Source organism: Scyliorhinus torazame, chromosome X, assembly GCF_047496885.1.
Source record: "Scyliorhinus torazame isolate Kashiwa2021f chromosome X, sScyTor2.1, whole genome shotgun sequence".
NCBI lineage: Eukaryota > Metazoa > Chordata > Chondrichthyes > Carcharhiniformes > Scyliorhinidae > Scyliorhinus > Scyliorhinus torazame.
Window position 1 is genome coordinate 8,889,095 of NC_092738.1, and position 25,987 is coordinate 8,915,081.

Consider the following 25,987-nt stretch of genomic DNA (forward strand, 5'->3'; position numbering starts at 1 on the left):
CTGACCCTCTGACAGTGCGGCACTCCCTCTGTACTGACCCTCTGACAGTGCGGCACTCCCTCAGTACTGACCCTCTGACAGTGCTGCACTCCCTCAGTACTGACCCTCTGACAGTGCAGCACTCCCTCAGTACTGACCCTCTGACAGGGCAGCACTCCCTCAGTACTGACCCTCTGACAGTGCAGCACTCCCTCAGTACTGACCCTCTGACAGTGCAGCACTCCCTCAGTACTGACCCTCTGACAGTGCAGCACTCCCTCAGTACTGACCCTCTGACAGTGCAGCACTCCCTCAGTACTGACACTCTGACAGTGCTGCACTCCCTCAGTACTGACCCTCTGACAGTGCAGCACTCCTTCAGTACTGATCCTCTGACAGTACAGCACTCACGCAGTACTGACACTCTGACAGTGCGGCGCTCCCTCAGTACTGACCCTCTGACAGTGCATCTCTCCCTCAGTACTGACCCTCTGACAGTGCAGCGCTCCCTCAGTGCTGACCCTCTGACAGTGCGGCACTCCCTCAGTACTGACCCTCTGACAGTGCGGCACTCCCTCAGTACTGACCCTCTGACAGTACGGCACTCCCTCAGTACTGACCCCCTGACAGTGCAGCACCCCCTCAGTACTGACCCTCTGACAGTGCGGTACTCCCTCAGTGCTGACCCTCTGACAGTGCGGCACTCCCTCAGTACTGACCCTCTAACAGGGCAGCGCTCCCTCAGTGCTGTCCCTCTGACAGTGCGGCACTCCCTCAGTACTGACCCTCTAACAGGGCAGCACTCCCTCAGTACTGACCCTCTGACAGTGTGGCGCTTCCTCAGTGCTGACCCTCTGACAGTGCGGCACTCCCTCAGTACTGACCCTCTGACATGGCAGCACTCCCTCAGTACTGACCCTCTGACAGTGCAGCACTCCCTCAATACTGACCCTCTGACAGTGCGGCACTCCCTCAGTACTGACCCTCTGACAGTACAGCACACCCTCAGTACTGACCCTCTGACAGAGCAGCACTCCCTCAGTACTGACCCTCTGACAGTGCAGCACTCACTCAGTACTGACTCTCTGACAGTGCGGCACTCCCTCACTACTGACCCTCTGACAGAGCAGCACTGCCTCAGTACTGACCCTCTGACAGTGCGGCGCTCCCTCAGTACTGACCCCCTGACAGTGCAGCACCCCCTCAGTACTGACCCTCTGACACGCGGCACTCCCTCAGTACTGACCCGCTGACAGTGCGGCACTCCTTCAGTACTGACCCTCTGACAGTGCAGCACTCCTTCAGTACTGACCCTCTGACTGAGCGGCGCTTCCTCAGTACTGACCCTCTGACAGTACAGCACTCCCTCAGTACTGACCCTCTGACAGTGCAGCACTCCCTCAGTACTGACCCTCTGACAGTGCAGCACTCCCTCAGTACTGACCCTCTGACGGTGCGGCTCTCCCTCAGTACTGACCCTCTGACAGTGCGGCACTCCCTCAGTACTGACCCTCTGATGGTGCGGCACTCCCTCAGTACTGACCCTCTGACAGTGCGGCACTCCCTCAGTACTGACCCTCTGACAGTGCAGCACTCCCTCAGTACTGACCCTCTGACGGTGCGGCTCTCCCTCAGTACTGATCCTCTGACAGTGCAGCACTCCCTCAGTACTGACCCTCTGACAGTGCAGCACTCCCTCAGTACTGACCCTCTGACAGTGCAGCACTCCCTCAGTACTGACCCTCTGACAGTGCAGCACTCCCTCAGTACTGACCCTCTGACAGTGCAGCACTCCCTCAGTACTGACCCTCTGACAGTGCAGCACTCCCTCAGTACTGACACTCTGACAGTGCTGCACTCCCTCAGTACTGACCCTCTGACAGTGCAGCGCTCCCTCAGTGCTGACCCTCTGACAGTGCGGCACTCCCACAGTACTGACCCTCTGACAGTACGGCACTCCCTCAGTACTGACCCCCTGACAGTGCGGTACTTCCTCAGTGCTGACCCTCTGACAGTGCGGCACTCCCTCAGTACTGACCCTCTAACAGGGCAGCGCTCCCTCAGTGCTGACCCTCTGACAGTGCGGCACTCCCTCAGTACTGACCCTCTAACAGGGCAGCACTCCCTCAGTACTGACCCTCTGACAGTGTGGCGCTTCCTCAGTGCTGACCCTCTGACAGTGCGGCACTCCCTCAGTACTGACCCTCTGACAGTGCGGCACTCCCTCAGGACTGACCCTCTGACATGGCAGCACTCCCTCAGAACTGACCCTCTGACAGTGCAGCACTCCCTCAATACTGACCCTCTGACAGTGCGGCACTCCCTCAGTACTGACCCTCTGACAGTGCGGCACTCCCTCGGTACTGACCCTCTGACAGTGCGGCACTCCCTCTGTACTGACCCTCTGACAGTGCGGCACTCCCTCAGTACTGACCCTCTGACAGTGCGGCACTCCCTCAGTTCTGACCCTCTGACAGTGCAGCACTCCCTCAGTGCTGACCCTCTGACAGAGCGGCACTCCCTCAGTACTAACCCTCTGACAGTGCTGCACTCCCTCAGTACTGACCCTCTGACAGAGCAGCACTCCCTCAGTACTGACCCTCTGACAGTGCGGCGCTCCCTCAGTACTGACCCCCTGACAGTGCAGCACTCCCTCAGTACTGACCCTCTGACAGTGCGGCACTCCCTCAGTACTGCCCCTCTGACAGTGCAGCACTCCCTCAGTACTGACCCTCTGACAGTGCGGCGCTCCCTCAGTACTGACCCTCTGACAGTGCTGCACTCCCTCAGTACTGACCCTCTGACAGTGCGGCACTCCCTCAGTACTGACCCTCTGACAGTGCAGCACTCCCTCAGTACTGACCCTCTGACAGTGCGGTACTCCCTCAGTACTGACCCCCTGACAGTGCAGCACCCCCTCAGTACTGACCCTCTGACAGTGCAGCACTCCCTCAGTACTGACCCTCTGACAGTGCAGCACTCCCTCAGTACTGACCATCTGACAGTGCGGAGCTCCCTCACGACTGACCCTCTGACAGTGTGGCACTCCCTCAGTACTGACCCTCTGACAGTGCAGCACCCCCTCAGTACTGACCCTCTGACAGTGCAGCACTCCCTCAGTACTGACCCTCTGACAGTGCAGCACTCCCTCAGTACTGACCATCTGACAGTGCGGAGCTCCCTCACGACTGACCCTCTGACAGTGTGGCACTCCCTCAGTACTGACCCTCTGACAGTGTGGCACTCCCTCAGTACTGACCCTCTGACAGTGCGGTGCTCCCTCAGTACTGACCCTTTGACAGCGCAGCACTCCCTCAGTACTGACCCTCTGACAGTGCGGAGCTCCCTCAGGACTGACCCTCTGACAGTGCAGCACTCCCTCAGTACTGACCCTCTGACAGTGCAGCACTCCCTCAGTACTGACCCTCTGACAGTGCGGAGCTCCCTCAGTACTGACCCTCTGACAGTGCGGCACTCCCTCATTACTGACCATCTGACAGTGCGGCACTCCCTCAGTACTGACACTCTGACAGTGCGCACTCCCTCAGTACTGACCATCTGACAGTATGGCACTCCCTCAATACTGACCCCCTGACAGTGCGGCACCCCCTCAGTACTGACCCTCTGACAGTGCGGCACTCCCTCAGTACTGACCCTCTGACAGTGCGCACTCCCTCAGTACTGACCCTCTGACAGTGCAGCACTCCCTCAGTACTGACCCTCTGACAGTGCGACACTCCCTCAGTACTGACCCTCTGACAGTGCGACATTCCCTCAGTACTGACCCTCTGACAGTGCGGCACTCCCCCAGTACTGACCCTCTGACAGTGCGGCACTCCCTCAGTACTGACCCCCTGACAGTGCGGCACTCCCTCAGTACTGACCCTCTGGCAGTGCGGCACTCCCTCAGTACTGACTCTCTGACAGTGCAGCACTCCCTCAGTACTGACTCTCTGACAGTGCGGCACTCCCTCAGTACTGACCCTGTGACAGAGCAGCACTCCCTCAGTACTGACCCTCTGACAGTGCGGCGCTCCCTCAGTACTGACCCCCTGACAGTGCAGCACCCCCTCAGTACTGACCCTCTGACACGCGGCACTCCCTCAGTACTGACCCTCTGACAGTGCGGCACTCCCTCAGTACTGACCCTCTGACAGTGCAGCACTCCCTCAGTACTGACCCTCTGACAGTGCGGCACTCCCTCAGTACTGACCCTCTGACAGTGCGGCACTCCCTCAGTACTGACCCTCTGACAGAGCGGCGCTTCCTCAGTACTGACCCTCTGACAGTGCAGCACCCCCTCAGTACTGACCCTCTGACAGTGCGGCACTCCCTCAGTACTGACCCTCTGACAGTGCAGCACTCCCTCAGTACTGACCCTCTGACAGTGCAGCACCCCCTCAGTACTGACCCTCTGACAGTGCGGCACTCCCTCAATACTGACCCTCTGACAGTGCGGCACTCCCTCAGTACTGACCCTCTGACAGTGCAGCACTCCCTCAGTACTGACCCTCTGACAGTGCAGCACTCCCTCAGTACTGACCCTCTGACAGTGCGGCTCTCCCTCAGTACTGATCCTCTGACAGTGCAGCACTCCCTCAGTACTGACCCTCTGACAGTGCTGCACTCGCTCAGTACGGACCCTCTGACAGTGCAGCGCTCCCTCAGTGCTGACCCTCTGACAGTGCGGCACTCCCTCAGTACTGAACCTCTGACAGTGCGGCACTCCCTCAGTACTGATCCTCTGACAGTACGGCACTCCCTCAGTACTGACCCCCTGACAGTGCAGCACCCCCTCAGTACTGACCCTCTGACAGTGCGGTACTCCCTCAGTGCTGACCCTCTGACAGTGCGGCACTCCCTCAGTACTGACCCTCTGACAGTGCGGAGCTCCCTCAGGACTGACCCTCTGACAGTGCAGCACTCCCTCAGTACTGACCCTCTGACAGTGCAGCACTCCCTCAGGACTGACCCTCTGACAGTGCGGAGCTCCCTCAGGACTGACCCTCTGACAGTGCAGCACTCCCTCAGTACTGACCATCTGACAGTGCGGAGCTCCCTCACGACTGACCCTCTGACAGTGTGGCACTCCCTCAGTACTGACCCTCTGACAGTGTGGCACTCCCTCAGTACTGACCCTCTGACAGTGCGGTGCTCCCTCAGTACTGACCCTTTGACAGTGCAGCACTCCCTCAGTACTGACCCTCTGACAGTGCGGAGCTCCCTCAGGACTGACCCTCTGACAGTGCGGAGCTCCCTCAGGACTGACCCTCTGACAGTGCAGCACTCCCTCAGTACTGACCCTCTGACAGTGCGGCACTCCCTCATTACTGACCCTCTGACAGTGCAGCACTCCCTCAGTACTGACCATCTGACAGTGCGGCACTCCCTCAGTACTGACCCTCTGACAGTGCGGCACTCCCTCAGTACTGACACTCTGACAGTGCGCACTCCCTCAGTACTGACCATCTGACAGTATGGCACTCCCTCAATACTGACCCCCTGACAGTGCGGCACCCCCTCAGTACTGACCCTCTGACAGTGCGGCACTCCCTCAGTACTGACCCTCTGATAGTATGGCACTCCCTCAGTACTGACCCCCTGACAGTGCGGCACCCCCTTAGTACTGACCCTCTGACAGTGCGGCACTCCCTCAGTACTGACCCTCTGACAGTGCGCACTCCCTCAGTACTGACCCTCTGACAGTGTGGCACTCCCTCAGTACTGACCCTCTGACAGTGCGGCACTCCCTCAGTACTGACCCCCTGACAGTGCGGCACTCCCTCAGTACTGACCCTCTGGCAGTGCGACACTCCCTCAGTACTGACTCTCTGACAGTGCAGCACTCCCTCAGTACTGACCCTCTGACAGTGCAGCACTCCCTCAGTACTGACTCTCTGACAGTGCGGCACTCCCTCAGTACTGACCCTGTGACAGAGCAGCACTCCCTCAGTACTGACCCTCTGACAGTGCGGCGCTCCCTCAGTACTGACCCCCTGACAGTGCAGCACCCCCTCAGTACTGACCCTCTGACACGCGGCACTCCCTCAGTACTGACCCGCTGACAGTGCGGCACTCCTTCAGTACTGACCCTCTGACAGTGCAGCACTCCTTCAGTACTGACCCTCTGACAGAGCGGCGCTTCCTCAGTACTGACCCTCTGACAGTGCGGCACTCCCTCAGTACTGACCCTCTGACAGTGCGGCACTCCCTCAGTACTGACCCTCTGACAGTGCGGCACTCCCTCAGTACTGACCCTCTGACAGTGCGGCACTCCCTCAGTACTGACCCTCTGACAGTGCGGCACTCCCTCAGTACTGACCCTCTGACAGTGCAGCACTCCCTCAGTACTGACCCTCTGACAGTGCAGCACTCCCTCAGTACTGACCCTCTGACAGTGCAGCACTCCCTCAGTACTGACCCTCTGACAGTGCGGCACTCCCTCAGTACTGACCCTCTGACAGTGCGGCACTCCCTCAGTACTGACCCTCTGACAGTGCGGCACTCCCTCAGTACTGACCCTCTGACAGTGCGGCACTCCCTCAGTACTGACCCTCTGACAGTGCGGCACTCCCTCAGTACTGACCCTCTGACAGTGCGGCACTCCCTCAGTACTGACCCTCTGACAGTGCTGCACTCCCTCAGTACTGACCCTCTGACAGTGCAGCGCTCCCTCAGTGCTGACCCTCTGACAGTGCGGCACTCCCTCAGTACTGAACCTCTGACAGTGCGGCACTCCCTCAGTACTGATCCTCTGACAGTACGGCACTCCCTCAGTACTGACCCCCTGACAGTGCAGCACCCCCTCAGTACTGACCCTCTGACAGTGCGGTACTCCCTCAGTGCTGACCCTCTGACAGTGCGGCACTCCCTCAGTACTGACCCTCTAACAGGGCAGCGCTCCCTCAGTGCTGACCCTCTGACAGTGCGGCACTCCCTCAGTACTGACCCTCTAACAGGGCAGCACTCCCTCAGTACTGACCCTCTGACAGTGTGGCGCTTCCTCAGTGCTGACGCTCTGACAGTGCGGCACTCCCTCAGTACTGACCCTCTGACATGGCAGCACTCCCTCAGTACTGACCCTCTGACAGTGCAGCACTCCCTCAATACTGACCCTCTGACAGTGCGGCACTCCCTCAGTACTGACCCTCTGACAGTAGAGCACACCCTCAGTACTGACCCTCTGACAGAGCAGCACTCCCTCAGTACTGACCCTCTGACAGTGCAGCACTCAATCAGTACTGACTCTCTGACAGTGCGGCACTCCCTCAGTACTGACCCTCTGACAGTGCAGCACTCCCTCACTACTGACCCTCTGACAGAGCAGCACTCCCTCAGTACTGACCCTCTGACAGTGCGGCGCTCCCTCAGTACTGACCGCCTGACAGTGCAGCACCCCCTCAGTACTGACCCTCTGACACGCGGCACTCCCTCAGTACTGACCCGCTGACAGTGCGGCACTCCTTCAGTACTGACCCTCTGACAGTGCAGCACTCCTTCAGTACTGACCCTCTGACTGAGCGGCGCTTTCTCAGTACTGACCCTCTGACAGTGCGGCACTCCCTCAGTACTGACCCTCTGACAGTGCGGCACTCCCTCAGTACTGACCCTCTGACAGTGCGGAGCTCCCTCACGACTGACCCTCTGACAGTGCGGCGCTCCCTCAGTACTGACCCTCTGACAGTGCGGCACTCCCTCAGTACAAACCCTCTGACAGTGCAGCGCTCCCTCAGTACTGACCCTCTGACAGAGCAGCACTCCCTCAGTACTGACCCTCTGACAGTGCGGCACTCCCTCAGTACTGACCCTCTGACAGTGCGGCACTCCCTCAGTACTGACCCTCTGACAGTGCTGCACTCCCTCAGTACTGACCCTCTGACAGTGCAGCACTCCCTCAGTACTGACCCTCTGACGGTGCGGCTCTCCCTCAGTACTGATCCTCTGACAGTGCAGCACTCCCTCAGTACTGACCCTCTGACAGTGCGGCACTCCCTCAGTACTGACCCTCTGACATTGCGTTACTCCCTCAGTACTGACCCTCTGACAGTGCAGCACTCCCTCAGTACTGACCCTCTGACAGTGCAGCACTCCCTCAGTACTGACCCTCTGACAGTGCAGCACTCCCTCAGTACTGACCCTCTGACAGTGCGGCACTCCCTCAGTACTGACGCTCTGACAGTGCGGCGCTCCCTCAGTACTGACCCTCTGACAGTGCAGCGCTCCCTCAGTACTGACCCTCTGACAGTGCGGCACTCCCTCAGTACTGACCCTCTGACAGTGCGGCACTCCCTCAGTACTGACCCTCTGACAGGGCGGCACTCCCTCAGTACTGACCCTCTGACAGTGCGGCACTCCCTCAGTACTGACCCTCTGACAGTGCTGCACTCCCTCAGTACTGACCCTCTGACAGTGCAGCGCTCCCTCAGTGCTGACCCTCTGACAGTGCGGCACTCCCACAGTACTGACCCTCTGACAGTGCGGCACTCCCTCAGTACTGACCCTCTGACAGTACGGCACTGCCTCAGTACTGACCCCCTGACAGTGCGGTACTTCCTCAGTGCTGACCCTCTGACAGTGCGGCACTCCCTCAGTACTGACCCTCTAACAGGGCAGCGCTCCCTCAGTGCTGACCCTCTGACAGTGCGGCACTCCCTCAGTACTGACCCTCTAACAGGGCAGCACTCCCTCAGTACTGACCCTCTGACAGTGTGGCGCTTCCTCAGTGCTGACCCTCTGACAGTGCGGCACTCCCTCAGTACTGACCCTCTGACAGTGCGGCACTCCCTCAGGACTGACCCTCTGACATGGCAGCACTCCCTCAGTACTGACCCTCTGACAGTGCAGCACTCCCTCAATACTGACCCTCTGACAGTGCGGCACTCCCTCAGTACTGACCCTCTGACAGTGCGGCACTCCCACAGTACTGACCCTCTGACAGTGCGGCACTCCCTCAGTACTGACCCTCTGACAGTACGGCACTGCCTCAGTACTGACCCCCTGACAGTGCGGTACTTCCTCAGTGCTGACCCTCTGACAGTGCGGCACTCCCTCAGTACTGACCCTCTAACAGGGCAGCGCTCCCTCAGTGCTGACCCTCTGACAGTGCGGCACTCCCTCAGTACTGACCCTCTAACAGGGCAGCACTCCCTCAGTACTGACCCTCTGACAGTGTGGCGCTTCCTCAGTGCTGACCCTCTGACAGTGCGGCACTCCCTCAGTACTGACCCTCTGACAGTGCGGCACTCCCTCAGGACTGACCCTCTGACATGGCAGCACTCCCTCAGTACTGACCCTCTGACAGTGCAGCACTCCCTCAATACTGACCCTCTGACAGTGCGGCACTCCCTCAGTACTGACCCTCTGACAGTGCGGCACTCCCTCGGTACTGACCCTCTGACAGTGCGGCACTCCCTCTGTACTGACCCTCTGACAGTGCGGCACTCCCTCAGTGCTGACCCTCTGACAGTGCGGCACTCCCTCAGTACTGACCCTCTGACAGTGCTGCACTCCCTCAGTACTGACCCTCTGACAGAGCAGCACTCCCTCAGTTTTGACCCTCTGACAGTGCGGCGCTCCCTCAGTACTGACCCCCTGACAGTGCAGCACCCCCTCAGTACTGACCCTCTGACAGTGCAGCACTCCCTCAGTACTGACCCTCTGACAGTGCGGCACTCCCTCAGTACTGACCCTCTGACAGTGCAGCACTCCCTCAGTACTGACCCTCTGACAGTGCGGCACTCCCTCAGTACTGACCCTCTGACAGTGCAGCACTCCCTCAGTACTGACCCTCTGACAGTGCGGCACTCCCTCAGTACTGACCCCCTGACAGTGCGGCACTCCCTCAGTACTGACCCTCTGACAGTGCAGCACCCCCTCAGTACTGACCCTCTGACAGTGCAGCACTCCCTCAGTACTGACCCTCTGACAGTGCAGCACTCCCTCAGTACTGACCCTCTGACAGTGCCGCTCTCCCTCAGTACTGATCCTCTGACAGTGCAGCACTCCCTCAGTACTGACCCTCTGACAGTGCGGCACTCCCTCAGTACTGACCCTCTGACAGTGCGGCGCTCCCTCAGTACTGACCCTCTGACAGTGCAGCACTCCCTCAGTACTGACCCTCTGACAGTGCAGCACTCCCTCCATACTGACCCTCTGACAGTGCAGCACTCCTTCAGTACTGACCCTCTGACAGTGCGGCACTCCCTCAGTACTGACCCTCTGACAGTGCGGCGCTCCCTCAGTACTGACCCTCTGACAGTGCAGCGCTCCCTCAGTACTGACCCTCTGACAGTGCAGCACTCCCTCAGTACTGACCCTCTGACATGGCAGCACTCCCTCAGTACTGACCCTCTGACAGTGCAGCACTCCCTCCATACTGACCCTCTGACAGTGCGGCACTCCCTCAGTACTGACCCTCTGACAGTGCGGCACTCCCTCAGTACTGACCCTCTGACAGTGCGGCACTCCCTCAGTACTGACCACCTGACAGTGCGGCACTCCCTCAGTACTGACCCTCTGGCAGTGCGGCACTCCCTCAGTACTGACCCTCTGACAATGTGGCACTCCCTCAGTACTGACCCTCTGACAGTGCGGCACTCTTCAGTACTGACCCTCAGACATTGCGGCACTCCCTCATTACTGACCCTCTGACAGTGCGGCACTCCCTCAGTACTGACCCTCTGACAGTGTGGTGCTCCCTCAGTACCGACCCTCTGACAGTGCGGCACTCCCTCAGTACTGACCCTCTGACAGTGCAGCACTCCCTCAGTACTGACCCTCTGACAGTTCGGCACTCCCTCAGTACTGACCCTCTGACAGTGCGGAGCTCCCTCACGACTGACCCTCTGACAGTGTGGCACTCCCTCAGTACTGACCCTCTGACAGTGTGGCACTCCCTCAGTACTAACCCTCTGACAGTGCGGCACTCCCTCAGTACTGACCCTCTGACAGTGCAGCACTCCCTCAGTACTGACCCTCTGACAGTGCGGAGCTCCCTCAGGACTGACCCTCTGACAGTGCGGAGCTCCCTCAGGACTGACCCTTTGACAGTGCAGCACTCCCTCAGTACTGACCCTCTGACAGTGCAGCACTCCCTCAGTACTGACCATCTGACAGTGCGGAGCTCCCTCACGACTGACCCTCTGACAGTGTGGCACTCCCTCAGTACTGACCCTCTGACAGTGTGGCACTCCCTCAGTACTGACCCTCTGACAGTGCGGTGCTCCCTCAGTACTGACCCTTTGACAGTGCAGCACTCCCTCAGTACTGACCCTCTGACAGTGCGGAGCTCCCTCAGGACTGACCCTCTGACAGTGCGGAGCTCCCTCAGGACTGACCCTCTGACAGTGCAGCACTCCCTCAGTACTGACCCTCTGACAGTGCGGCACTCCCTCATTACTGACCCTCTGACAGTGCAGCACTCCCTCAGTACTGACCATCTGACAGTGCGGCACTCCCTCAGTACTGACCCTCTGACAGTGCGGCACTCCCTCAGTACTGACACTCTGACAGTGCGCACTCCCTCAGTACTGACCATCTGACAGTATGGCAATCCCTCAATACTGACCCCCTGACAGTGCGGCACCCACTCAGTACTGACCCTCTGACAGTGCGGCACTCCCTCAGTACTGACCCTCTGACAGTATGGCACTCCCTCAGTACTGACCCCCTGACAGTGCGGCACCCCCTCAGTACTGACCCTCTGACAGTGCGGCACTCCCTCAGTACTGACCCTCTGACAGTGCGCACTCCCTCAGTACTGACCCTCTGACAGTGCAGCACTCCCTCAGTACTGACCCTCTGACAGTGCGACACTCCCTCAGTACTGACCCTCTGACAGTGCGACATTCCCTCAGTACTGACCCTCTGACAGTGCGGCACTCCCCCAGTACTGACCCTCTGACAGTGCGGCACTCCCTCAGTACTGACCCCCTGACAGTGCGGCACTCCCTCAGTACTGACCCTCTGGCAGTGCGGCACTCCCTCAGTACTGACCCTCTGACAATGTGGCACTCCCTCAGTACTGACCCTCTGACAGTGCGGCACTCCTTCAGTACTGACCCTCAGACATTGCGGCACTCCCTCATTACTGACCCTCTGACAGTGCAGCACTCCCTCAGTACTGACCGTCTGACAGTGCGACATTCCCTCAGTACTGACCCTCTGACAGTGCGGCACTCCCCCAGTACTGACCCTCTGACAGTGCGGCACTCCCTCAGTACTGAACCCCTGACAGTGCGGCACTCCCACAGTACTGACCCTCTGACAGTGCGGCACTCCCTCAGTACTGACCCTCTGACAGTACGGCACTCCCTCGGTAGTGACCCCCTGACAGTGCGGTACTTCCTCAGTGCTGACCCTCTGACAGTGCGGCACTCCCTCAGTACTGACCCTCTAACAGGGCAGCGCTCCCTCAGTGCTGACCCTCTGACAGTGCGGCACTCCCTCAGTACTGACCCTCTGACAGTGCGGCACTCCCTCAGGACTGACCCTCTGACATGGCAGCACTCCCTCAGTACTGACCCTCTGACAGTGCAGCACTCCCTCAGTACTGACCCTCTGACAGTGCGGCACTCCCTCGGTACTGACCCTCTGACAGTGCGGCACTCCCTCAGTACTGACCCTCTGACAGTGCGGCACTCCCTCAGTACTGACCCTCTGACAGTGCTGCACTCCCTCTGTACTGACCCTCTGACAGTGCGGCACTCCCTCAGTACTGACCCTCTGACAGTGCGGCACTCCCTCAGTTCTGACCCTCTGACAGTGCAGCACTCCCTCAGTGCTGACCCTCTGACAGAGCGGCACTCCCTCAGTACTGACCCTCTGACAGTGCTGCACTCCCTCAGTACTGACCCTCTGACAGAGCAGCACTCCCTCAGTACTGACCCTCTGACAGTGCAGCACTCCCTCAGTACTGACCCTCTGACAGTGCGGCGCTCCCTCAGTACTGACCCCCTGACAGTGCAGCACCCCCTCAGTACTGACCCTCTGCCAGTGCAGCACTCCCTCAGTACTGACCCTCTGACAGTGCGGCACTCCCTCAGTACTGACCCTCTGACAGTGCAGCACTCCCTCAGTACTGACCCTCTGACAGTGCGGCACTCCCTCAGTACTGACCCTCTGACAGTGCAGCACTCCCTCAGTACTGACCCTCTGACAGTGCGGCACTCCCTCAGTACTGACCCCCTGACAGTGCAGCACCCCCTCAGTACTGACCCTCTGACAGTGCAGCACTCCCTCAGTACTGACCCTCTGACAGTGCCGCTCTCCCTCAGTACTGATCCTCTGACAGTGCAGCACTCCCTCAGTACTGACCCTCTGACAGAGCGGCACTCCCTCAGTACTGACCCTCTGACAGTGCGGCGCTCCCTCAGTACTGACCCTCTGACAGTGCAGCGCTCCCTCAGTGCTGACCCTCTGACAGTGCGGCGCTCCCTCAGTACTGACCCTCTGACAGTGCGGCACTCCCTCAGTACTGACCCTCTGACAGTGCGGCGCTTCCTCAGTACTGACCCTCTGACAGTGCGGCACTCCCTCAGTACTGACCCTCTGACATGGCAGCACTCCCTCAGTACTGACCCTCTGACAGTGCGGCTCTCCCTCAGTACTGACCCTCTGACATGGCAGCACTCCCTCAGTACTGACCCTCTGACAGTGCAGCACTCCTCCCTCCATACTGACCCTCTGACAGTGCGGCACTCCCTCAGTACTGACCCTCTGACAGTGCGGCACTCCCTCAGTACTGACCCTCTGACAGTGCGGCACTCCCTCAGTACTGACCACCTGACAGTGCGGCACTCCCTCAGTACTGACCCTCTGGCAGTGCGGCACTCCCTCAGTACTGACCCTCTGACAATGTGGCACTCCCTCAGTACTGACCCTCTGACAGTGCGGCACTCTTCAGTACTGACCCTCAGACATTGTGGCACTCCCTCATTACTGACCCTCTGACAGTGCGGCACTCCCTCAGTACTGACCCGCTGACAGTGTGGTGCTCCCTCAGTACCGACCCTCTGACAGTGCGGCACTCGCTCAGTACTGACCCTCTGACAGTGCAGCACTCCCTCAGTACTGACCCTCTGACAGTGCGGCACTCCCTCAGTACTGACCCTCTGACAGTGCGGAGCTCCCTCACGACTGACCCTCTGACAGTGTGGCACTCCCTCAGTACTGACCCTCTGACAGTGTGGCACTCCCTCAGTACTAACCCTCTGACAGTGCGGCACTCCCTCAGTACTGACCCTCTGACAGTGCGGTGCTCCCTCAGTACTGACCCTCTGACAGTGCAGCACTCCCTCAGTACTGACCCTCTGACAGTGCGGAGCTCCCTCAGGACTGACCCTCTGACAGTGCGGAGCTCCCTCAGGACTGACCCTCTGACAGTGCAGCACTCCCTCAGTACTGACCCTCTGACAGTGCATCTCTCCCTCAGTACTGACCATCTGACAGTGCGGCGCTTCCTCAGTACTGACCATCTGACAGTATGGCACTCCCTCAATACTGACCCCCTGACAGTGCCGCACCCCCTCAGTACTGACCCTCTGACAGTGCGGCACTCCCTCATTACTGACCCTCTGACAGTGCAGCACTCCCTCAGTACTGACCATCTGACAGTGCGGCACTCCCTCAGTACTGACCCTCTGACAGTGCAGCACTCCCTCAGTACTGACCATCTGACAGTGCGGCACTCCCTCAGTACTGACCATCTGACAGTATGGCAATCCCTCAATACTGACCCCCTGACAGTGCGGCACCCACTCAGTACTGACCCTCTGACAGTGCGGCACTCCCTCAGTACTGACCCTCTGACAGTATGGCACTCCCTCAGTACTGACCCCCTGACAGTGCGGCACCCCCTCAGTACTGACCCTCTGACAGTGCGGCACTCCCTCAGTACTGACCCTCTGACAGTGCGCACTCCCTCAGTACTGACCCTCTGACAGTGCAGCACTCCCTCAGTACTGACCCTCTGACAGTGCGACACTCCCTCAGTACTGACCCTCTGACAGTGCGACATTCCCTCAGTACTGACCCTCTGACAGTGCGGCACTCCCCCAGTACTGACCCTCTGACAGTGCGGCACTCCCTCAGTACTGACCCCCTGACAGTGCGGCACTCCCTCAGTACTGACCCTCTGGCAGTGCGGCACTCCCTCAGTACTGACCCTCTGACAATGTGGCACTCCCTCAGTACTGACCCTCTGACAGTGCGGCACTCCTTCAGTACTGACCCTCAGACATTGCGGCACTCCCTCATTACTGACCCTCTGACAGTGCAGCACTCCCTCAGTACTGACCGTCTGACAGTGCGACATTCCCTCAGTACTGACCCTCTGACAGTGCGGCACTCCCCCAGTACTGACCCTCTGACAGTGCGGCACTCCCTCAGTACTGAACCCCTGACAGTGCGGCACTCCCACAGTACTGACCCTCTGACAGTGCGGCACTCCCTCAGTACTGACCCTTTGACAGTACGGCACTCCCTCGGTAGTGACCCCCTGACAGTGCGGTACTTCCTCAGTGCTGACCCTCTGACAGTGCGGCACTCCCTCAGTACTGACCCTCTAACAGGGCAGCGCTCCCTCAGTGCTGACCCTCTGACAGTGCGGCACTCCCTCAGTACTGACCCTCTAACAGGGCAGCACTCCCTCAGTACTGACCCTCTGACAGTGTGGCGCTTCCTCAGTGCTGACCCTCTGACAGTGCGGCACTCCCTCAGTACTGACCCTCTGACAGTGCGGCACTCCCTCAGGACTGACCCTCTGACATGGCAGCACTCCCTCAGTACTGACCCTCTGACAGTGCGGCACTCCCTCAGGACTGACCCTCTGACATGGCAGCACTCCCTCAGTACTGACCCTCTGACAGTGCAGCACTCCCTCAGTACTGACCCTCTCACAGTGCGGCACTCCCTCAGTACTGACCCTCTGACAGTGCGGCACTCCCTCAGGACTGACCCTCTGACATGGCAGCACTCCCTCAGTACTGACCCTCTGACAGTGCGGCACTCCCTCAGTACTGACCCTCTGACAGTGCGGCACTCCCTCAGTACTGACCCTCTGACAGTGCGGCACTCCCTCAGGACTGACCCTCTGACATGGCAGCACTCCCTCAGTACTGACCCTCTGACAGTGCAGCACTCCCTCAGTACTGACCCTCTGACAGTGCGGCACTCCCTCAGTACTGACCCTCTGACAGGGCAGCACTCCCTCAGTACTGACCCTCTGACAGTACACCACACCCTCAGTACTGACCCCCTGACAGTGCAGCACCCCCTCAGTACTGACCCTCTGACAGTGCAGCACTCCCTCAGTACTGACCCTCTGACAGTGCGGCGCTCCCTCAGTACTGACCCTCTGACAGTGCGGCACTCCCTCAGTACTGACCCTCTGACAGTGCGGCGCTCCCTCAGTACTGACCCTCTGACAGTGCGGCGCTCCCTCAGTACTGACCCTCTGACAGTGCGGCACTCCCTCAGTACTGACCCTCTGACAGTGCAGCACTCCCTCAGTACTGACCCTCTGACAGTGCGGCACTCCCTCAGTACTGACCCTCTGACAGTGCAGCACTCCCTCAGTACTGACCCTCTGACAGTGCCGCTCTCCCTCAGTACTGATCCTCTGACAGTGCAGCACTCCCTCAGTACTGACCCTCTGACAGAGCGGCACTCCCTCAGTACTGACCCTCTGACAGTGCGGCGCTCCCTCAGTACTGACCCTCTGACAGTGCAGCACTCCCTCAGTACTGACCCTCTGACAGTGCAGCACTCCCTGCATACTGACCCTCTGACAGTGCAGCACTCCTTCAGTACTGACCCTCTGACAGTGCGGCACTCCCTCAGTACTGACCCTCTGACAGTGCGCCGCTTCCTCAGTACTGACCCTCTGACAGTGCGGCACTCCCTCAGTACTGACCCTCTGACATGGCAGCACTCCCTCAGTACTGACCCTCTGACAGTGCGGCTCTCCCTCAGTACTGACCCTCTGACATGGCAGCACTCCCTCAGTACTGACCCTCTGACAGTGCAGCACTCCCTCAGTACTGACCCTCTGACAGTGCGGCACTCCCTCAGTACTGACCCTCTGACAGTGCGGCACTCCCTCAGTACTGACCCTCTGACAGTGCGGCACTCCCTCAGTACTGACCACCTGACAGTGCGGCACTCCCTCAGTACTGACCCTCTGGCAGTGCGGCACTCCCTCAGTACTGACCCTCTGACAATGTGGCACTCCCTCAGTACTGACCCTCTGACAGTGCGGCACTCTTCAGTACTGACCCTCAGACATTGTGGCACTCCCTCATTACTGACCCTCTGACAGTGCGGCACTCCCTCAGTACTGACCCTCTGACAGTGTGGTGCTCCCTCAGTACCGACCCTCTGACAGTGCGGCACTCCCTCAGTACTGACCCTCTGACAGTGCGGCACTCCCTCAGTACTGACCCTCTGACAGTGCGGAGCTCCCTCAGTACTGACCCTCTGACAGTGCGGCACTCCCTCAGGACTGACCCTCTGACAGTGCGGCACTCCCTCATTACTGACCCTCTGACAGTGCAGCACTCCCTCAGTACTGACCATCTGACAGTGCGGCACTCCCTCAGTACTGACCCTCTGACAGTGCAGCACTCCCTCAGTACTGACCATCTGACAGTGCGGCACTCCCTCAGTACTGACCATCTGACAGTATGGCAATCCCTCAATACTGACCCCCTGACAGTGCGGCACCCACTCAGTACTGACCCTCTGACAGTGCGGCACTCCCTCAGTACTGACCCTCTGACAGTATGGCACTCCCTCAGTACTGACCCCCTGACAGTGCGGCACCCCCTCAGTACTGACCCTCTGACAGTGCGGCACTCCCTCAGTACTGACCCTCTGACAGTGCGCACTCCCTCAGTACTGACCCTCTGACAGTGCAGCACTCCCTCAGTACTGACCCTCTGACAGTGCGACACTCCCTCAGTACTGACCCTCTGACAGTGCGACATTCCCTCAGTACTGACCCTCTGACAGTGCGGCACTCCCCCAGTACTGACCCTCTGACAGTGCGGCACTCCCTCAGTACTGACCCCCTGACAGTGCGGCACTCCCTCAGTACTGACCCTCTGGCAGTGCGGCACTCCCTCAGTACTGACCCTCTGACAATGTGGCACTCCCTCAGTACTGACCCTCTGACAGTGCGGCACTCCTTCAGTACTGACCCTCAGACATTGCGGCACTCCCTCATTACTGACCCTCTGACAGTGCAGCACTCCCTCAGTACTGACCGTCTGACAGTGCGACATTCCCTCAGTACTGACCCTCTGACAGTGCGGCACTCCCCCAGTACTGACCCTCTGACAGTGCGGCACTCCCTCAGTACTGAACCCCTGACAGTGCGGCACTCCCACAGTACTGACCCTCTGACAGTGCGGCACTCCCTCAGTACTGACCCTTTGACAGTACGGCACTCCCTCGGTAGTGACCCCCTGACAGTGCGGTACTTCCTCAGTGCTGACCCTCTGACAGTGCGGCACTCCCTCAGTACTGACCCTCTAACAGGGCAGCGCTCCCTCAGTGCTGACCCTCTGACAGTGCGGCACTCCCTCAGTACTGACCCTCTAACAGGGCAGCACTCCCTCAGTACTGACCCTCTGACAGTGTGGCGCTTCCTCAGTGCTGACCCTCTGACAGTGCGGCACTCCCTCAGTACTGACCCTCTGACAGTGCGGCACTCCCTCAGGACTGACCCTCTGACATGGCAGCACTCCCTCAGTACTGACCCTCTGACAGTGCGGCACTCCCTCAGGACTGACCCTCTGACATGGCAGCACTCCCTCAGTACTGACCCTCTGACAGTGCAGCACTCCCTCAGTACTGACCCTCTCACAGTGCGGCACTCCCTCAGTACTGACCCTCTGACAGTGCGGCACTCCCTCAGGACTGACCCTCTGACATGGCAGCACTCCCTCAGTACTGACCCTCTGACAGTGCGGCACTCCCTCAGTACTGACCCTCTGACAGTGCGGCACTCCCTCAGTACTGACCCTCTGACAGTGCGGCACTCCCTCAGGACTGACCCTCTGACATGGCAGCACTCCCTCAGTACTGACCCTCTGACAGTGCAGCACTCCCTCAGTACTGACCCTCTGACAGTGCGGCACTCCCTCAGTACTGACCCTCTGACAGGGCAGCACTCCCTCAGTACTGACCCTCTGACAGTACACCACACCCTCAGTACTGACCCCCTGACAGTGCAGCACCCCCTCAGTACTGACCCTCTGACAGTGCAGCACTCCCTCAGTACTGACCCTCTGACAGTGCGGCGCTCCCTCAGTACTGACCCTCTGACAGTGCGGCACTCCCTCAGTACTGACCCTCTGACAGTGCGGCGCTCCCTCAGTACTGACCCTCTGACAGTGCGGCGCTCCCTCAGTACTGACCCTCTGACAGTGCGGCACTCCCTCAGTACTGACCCTCTGACAGTGCAGCACTCCCTCAGTACTGACCCTCTGACAGTGCGGCACTCCCTCAGTACTGACCCTCTGACAGTGCAGCACTCCCTCAGTACTGACCCTCTGACAGTGCCGCTCTCCCTCAGTACTGATCCTCTGACAGTGCAGCACTCCCTCAGTACTGACCCTCTGACAGAGCGGCACTCCCTCAGTACTGACCCTCTGACAGTGCGGCGCTCCCTCAGTACTGACCCTCTGACAGTGCAGCACTCCCTCAGTACTGACCCTCTGACAGTGCAGCACTCCCTGCATACTGACCCTCTGACAGTGCAGCACTCCTTCAGTACTGACCCTCTGACAGTGCGGCACTCCCTCAGTACTGACCCTCTGACAGTGCGCCGCTTCCTCAGTACTGACCCTCTGACAGTGCGGCACTCCCTCAGTACTGACCCTCTGACATGGCAGCACTCCCTCAGTACTGACCCTCTGACAGTGCGGCTCTCCCTCAGTACTGACCCTCTGACATGGCAGCACTCCCTCAGTACTGACCCTCTGACAGTGCAGCACTCCTCCCTCCATACTGACCCTCTGACAGTGCGGCACTCCCTCAGTACTGACCCTCTGACAGTGCGGCACTCCCTCAGTACTGACCCTCTGACAGTGCGGCACTCCCTCAGTACTGACCACCTGACAGTGCGGCACTCCCTCAGTACTGACCCTCTGGCAGTGCGGCACTCCCTCAGTACTGACCCTCTGACAATGTGGCACTCCCTCAGTACTGACCCTCTGACAGTGCGGCACTCTTCAGTACTGACCCTCAGACATTGTGGCACTCCCTCATTACTGACCCTCTGACAGTGCGGCACTCCCTCAGTACTGACCCTCTGACAGTGTGGTGCTCCCTCAGTACCGACCCTCTGACAGTGCGGCACTCCCTCAGTACTGACCCTCTGACAGTGCGGCACTCCCTCAGTACTGACCCTCTGACAGTGCGGAGCTCCCTCAGTACTGACCCTCTGACAGTGCGGCACTCCCTCAGTACTGACCCTCTGACAGTGCAGCACTCCCTCAGTACTGACCCTCTGACAGTGCGGCACTCCCTCAGTACTGACCCTCTGACAGTGCGGAGCTCCCTCACGACTGACCCTCTGACAGTGTGGCACTCCCTCAGTACTGACCCTCTGACAGTGTGGCACTCCCTCAGTACTAACCCTCTGACAGTGCGGCACTCCCTCAGTACTGACCCTCTGACAGTGCGGTGCTCCCTCAGTACTGACCCTCTGACAGTGCAGCACTCCCTCAGTACTGACCCTCTGACAGTGCGGAGCTCCCTCAGGACTGACCCTCTGACAGTGCGGAGCTCCCTCAGGACTGACCCTCTGACAGTGCAGCACTCCCTCAGTACTGACCCTCTGACAGTGCATCTCTCCCTCAGTACTGACCATCTGACAGTGCGGCGCTCCCTCAGTACTGACCATCTGACAGTATGGCACTCCCTCAATACTGACCCCCTGACAGTGCCGCACCCCCTCAGTACTGACCCTCTGACAGTGCGGCACTCCCTCAGTACTGACCCTCTGACAGTATGACACTCCCTCAGTACTGACCCTCTGACAGTGCGACATTCCCTCAGTACTGACCCTCTGACAGTGCGGCACTCCCCCAGTACTGACCCTCTGACAGTGCGGCACACCCTCAGTACTGACCCCCTGACAGTGCGGCACTCCCTCAGTACTGACCCTCTGGCAGTGCGGCACTCCCTCAGTACTGACCCTCTGACAGTGTGGCACTCCCTCAGTACTGACCCTCTGACAGTGCGGCACTCCTTCAGTACTGACCCGCAGACATTGCGGCACTCCCTCATTACTGACCCTCTGACAGTGCGGCACTCCCTCAGTACTGACCCTCTGACAGTGCGGCACTCTCTCAGTACTGACCCTCTGACAGTACAGCACACCCCCAGTACTGACCCGCTGACAGTGCGGCGCTCCCTCAGTACTGACCCGCTGACAGTGCGGCGCTCCCTCAGTACTGACCCTCTGACAGTGGGGCGCTCCCTCAGTACTGACCCTCTGACAGTGCGGCACTCCCTCAGTACTGATCCTCTGACAGTACAGCACTCCCTCAGTACTGACCCTCTGACAGTGCGGCGCTCCCTCAGTACTGACCCTCTGACAGTGCATCTCTCCCTCAGTACTGACCCTCTGACAGTGCGGCACTCCCTCAGTACTGACCCTCTGACTGTGCTGCACTCCCTCAGTACTGACCCTCTGACAGTGCGGCACTCCCTCAGTACTGACCCTCTGATAGTGCGGCGCTCCCTCAGTACTGACCCTCTGACAGTGCGGCACTCCCTCAGTACTGACCCTCTGACAGTACAGCTCACCCTCAGTACTGACCCTCTGACAGTGCGGCGCTCCCTCAGTACTGACCCCCTGACAGTGCAGCACCCCCTCAGTACTGGCCCTCTGACAGTGCGGCACTCCCTCAGTACTGACCCGCTGACAGAGCGGCACTCCCTCAGTACTGACCCTCTGACAGTGCGGCACTCCCTCAGTACTGACCCTCTGACAGTACAGCACACCCTCAGTACTGACCCTCTGACAGAGCAGCACTCCCTCAGTACTGACCCTCTGACAGAGCGGCGCTCCCTCAGTACTGACCCTCTGACAGTACAGCACACCCTCAGTACTGACCCTCTGACAGAGCAGCACTCCCTCAGTACTGACCCTCTGACAGTGCAGCACTCCCTCAGTACTGACTCTCTGACAGTGCGGCACTCCCTCAGTACTGACCCTCTGACAGAGCAGCACTCCCTCAGTACTGACCCTCTGACAGTGCGGCACTCCCTCAGTACTGACTCTCCGACAGTGCGGCACTCCCTCAGTACTGACCCTCTGACAGTGCAGCACCCCCTCAGTACTGACCCTCTGATACGCAGCACACCCTCAGTACTGACCCTCTGACAGAGCACCACTCCCTCAGTACTGACCCTCTGACAGTGCAGCACCCCCTCAGTACTGACCCTCTGACAGTGCAGCACTCCCTCAGTACTGACCCTCTGACAGTGCGGCTCTCCCTCAGTACTGATCCTCTGACAGTGCAGCACTCCCTCAGTACTGACCCTCTGACAGTGCAGCACTCCCTCAGTACTGACCCTCTGACAGTACGGCATTCCCTCAGTACTGACCCTCTGACAGTACGGCACTCCCTCAGTACTGACCCCCTGACAGTGCAGCACCCCCTCAGTACTGACCCTCTGACAGTGTGGTACTCCCTCAGTGCTGACCCTCTGACAGTGCGGCACTCCCTCAGTACTGACCCTCTAACAGGGCAGCGCTCCCTCAGTGCTGACCCTCTGACAGTGCGGCACTCCCTCAGTACTGACCCTCTAACAGGGCAGCACTCCCTCAGTACTGACCCTCTGACAGTGTGGCGCTTCCTCAGTGCTGACCCTCTGACACAAGCGGCACTCCCTCAGTACTGACCCTCTAACAGGGCAGCACTCCCTCAGTACTGACCCTCTGACAGTGTGGCGCTTCCTCAGTGCTGACCCTCTGACACTGCGGCACTCCCTCAGTACTGACCCTCTGACAGTGCAGCACTCCCTCAGTACTGACCCTCTGACAGTGCGGCACTCCCTCAGTACTGACCCTCTGACAGTGCGGCACTCCCTCAGTACTGACAGTGCGGCACTCCCTCAGTACTGACCCTCTGACAGTGCGGCACTCCCTCAGTACTGACCCTCTGACAGTGCAGCACTCCCTCAATACTGACCCTCTGACAGTGCGGCACTCCCTCAGTACTGACCCTCTGACAGTGCGGCACTCCCTCGGTACTGACCCTCTGACAGTGCGGCACTACCTCAGTACTGACCCTCTGACAGTGCGGCACTCCCTCAGTACTGACCCTCTGACAGTGCGGCACTCCCTCAGTTCTGACCCTCTGACAGTGCAGCACTCCCTCAGTACTGACCCTCTGACAGTGCGGCGCTCCCTCAGTACTGACCCTCTGACAGTGCAGCACTCCCTCAGTACTGACCCTCTGACAGTGCGGCACACCCTCAGTACTGACCCTCTGACAGTGCGGCGCTCCCTCAGTCCTGACCCTCTGACAGTGCGGCACTCCCTCAGTACTGACTCTCTGACAGTGCGGCGCTCCCTCAGTACTGACCCTCTGACAGTGCGGCACTCCCTCAGTACTGACCCTCTGACAGTGCGGCGCTCCCTCAGTACTGACCCTCAGACAGTGCGGCACTCCCTCAGTACTGACCCTCTGACAGTGCGGCACTCCCTCAGTACTGACTCTCTGACAGTGCGGCGCTCCCTCAGTACTGACCCTCTGACAGTGCGGCACTCCCTCAGTACTGACCCTCTGACAGTGCAGCACTCCCTCAGTACTGACCCTCTGACAGTGCGGCACTCCCTCAGTACTGACCCTCTGACAGTGCGGCGCTCCCTCAGTACTGACCCTCTGACAGTGCAGCACTCCCTCAGTACTGACTCTGACAGTGCGGCGCTCCCTCAGTACTGAACCTCTGACAGCGCGGCGCTCCCTCAGTACTGACCCTCTGACAGTGCGGCACCCCCTCAGTACTGAACCTCTGACAGTGCGGCGCTCCCTCAGTACTGACCCTCTGACAGTGCAGCACTCCCTCAGTACTGACCCTCTGACAGTGCGGCACTCCCTCAGTACTGACCCTCTGACAGTGCGGCACTCCCTCAGTACTGACCCTCTGACAGTGCGGCACTCCCTCAGTACTGACCCTCTGACAGTGCGGCACTCCCTCAGTACTGAACCTCAGACAGTGCAGCACTTCCTCAGTACTGACCCTCTGACAGTGCGGCACTCCCTCAGTACTGACCCTCTGACAGTGCGGTACTCCCTCAGTACTGACCCTCAGACAGTGCGGTACTCCCTCAGTACTGACCCTCTGACAGTGCGGCACTCCCTCAGTACTGACCCTCTGACAGTGCAGCACTCCCTCAGTACTGACCCTCTGACAGTGCGGCACCCCCTCAGTACTGACCCTCTGACAGTGCGGCACTCCCTCAGTACTGACCCTCTGACAGTGCGGCTCTCCCTCAGTACTGACCCTCTGACAGTGCGGCACTCCCTCAGTACTGACCCTCTGACAGTGCAGCAATCCCTCAGTACTGACCCTCTGACAGTGCGGCACTCCCTCAGTACTGACCCTCTGACAGTGCGGAGCTTGGCAGTGAGTTCCCCGATGCTGATTGTCCCCGTGCTCCGGTGTGGAGGGAGTTGACGGTGAACGGGGGTGTCGATGAAGCAGGGTGCTTGACCCTCGTGCCGGGTTTCGCCGAGTGCTATCGGAGCTTCACTGACACAGGCACCATGTCTCTGTCCCCAGACACCCTGCACAACCCTGAATGAAGATGAGCACCGAGGTCACCCAGAGGTGAGTGACCTACGGGGGTGGGGGGCACAGTCGTTCGGGAGGAGTGGTTGATGGCGGGGAAGGGGCAGATACAGTTTAACATGGAGATGTGTGAAATCAGTCATATGGGCGGGAAGGTTTTGTGTAGACAATATAAAATAAAGGGTCCAGTTCTAACAGGACGGTCAGGGCTGTGGCGAGGCGGGGGGGGGGGCGGAGTTGGGTCCTGGCTGGGGGAGGTATACGTACACAAATCACTGGAAGTTACATAAGTTATTTAAATATGTATTCCCGACTTTTGACTTTATTAGTACCACCATCAGGTCCAACAATAAGGCAGAGGGAGGCTGACACTGAGGACACGACCTCTCACCCCACCACACCGCAAACACCCACCTCTGTAACGTCGCCCAACTCCTCCCCCTACACCTCACCCAGCCCCAACCCTCAGCTCGCTGACTCACCCTTACTCCCAGTCCGGCATCCCGCCCGATCCCTGTCACCTCCTCCAGCCCTTAGACCCCTCCCGATGTCTGTAACCTCCTCCAGCCCCTCCAACTCTCCCTATCTCTGTAACCTCCTCCAACACCTACACCCCTCCCTCTCCCTGTCACCCCCTCCCTCCCCTACAACCCTCCCTATCTCTGTAACCTCCTCCAACACCTACACCCCTCCCTATCTCTGTAACCTCCTCCAGCCCCTGCAACCCTCCCTATCTCTGTAACCTCCTCCAGCCCCTGCAACCCTCCCTATCTCTGTAACCTCCTCCAGCCCCTGCAACCCTCCCTATCTCTGTAACCTCCTCCAGCCCCTACACCCTCCCTATCTCTGTAACCTCCTCCAGCCCCTACACACCCCTCCCTATCTCTCTGTAACCTCCTCCAGCCCCTACACCCTCCCTATCTCTGTAAACTCTCTCTCTGTCTCTCTCTCTCTCTCTCCCTTTCTGTCTCCTTATGATCGATGTTTGTCCGCCTGTTCTAATCTGTCCCGGAGTTTGCTGGTGTTTCTCTGACCCACTGGGATATTGTTGATGAGGATAAAGTGTCTCTCTATAAATGCCGGTAGTTTCTGTCGACGCTGCCGTCAGTAATTCCATCTGAATCTGTTACAGCTCAGCCCCCTCACAGAGCAAGGTGACACACACAACGTGGCTTACACAAGGTAAGGCAACAGG

At 59.3% G+C, this 25,987-nt stretch overlaps 1 protein-coding gene across 1 annotated transcript in view; it reads left to right on the forward strand.

The window, feature by feature from the left end:
- The window catches only part of LOC140405333 (CD276 antigen homolog), a 52,908-nt gene that overhangs the window by 23,521 nt on the left and 3,400 nt on the right, over positions 1 to 25,987 (forward strand). The window contains exons 4-5 of the mRNA XM_072493623.1: positions 24,784 to 24,831; positions 25,925 to 25,974. Coding sequence (XP_072349724.1) covers positions 24,784 to 24,831; positions 25,925 to 25,974 — 98 coding nt within the window. The remainder of the gene's footprint in view (positions 1 to 24,783; positions 24,832 to 25,924; positions 25,975 to 25,987) is intronic.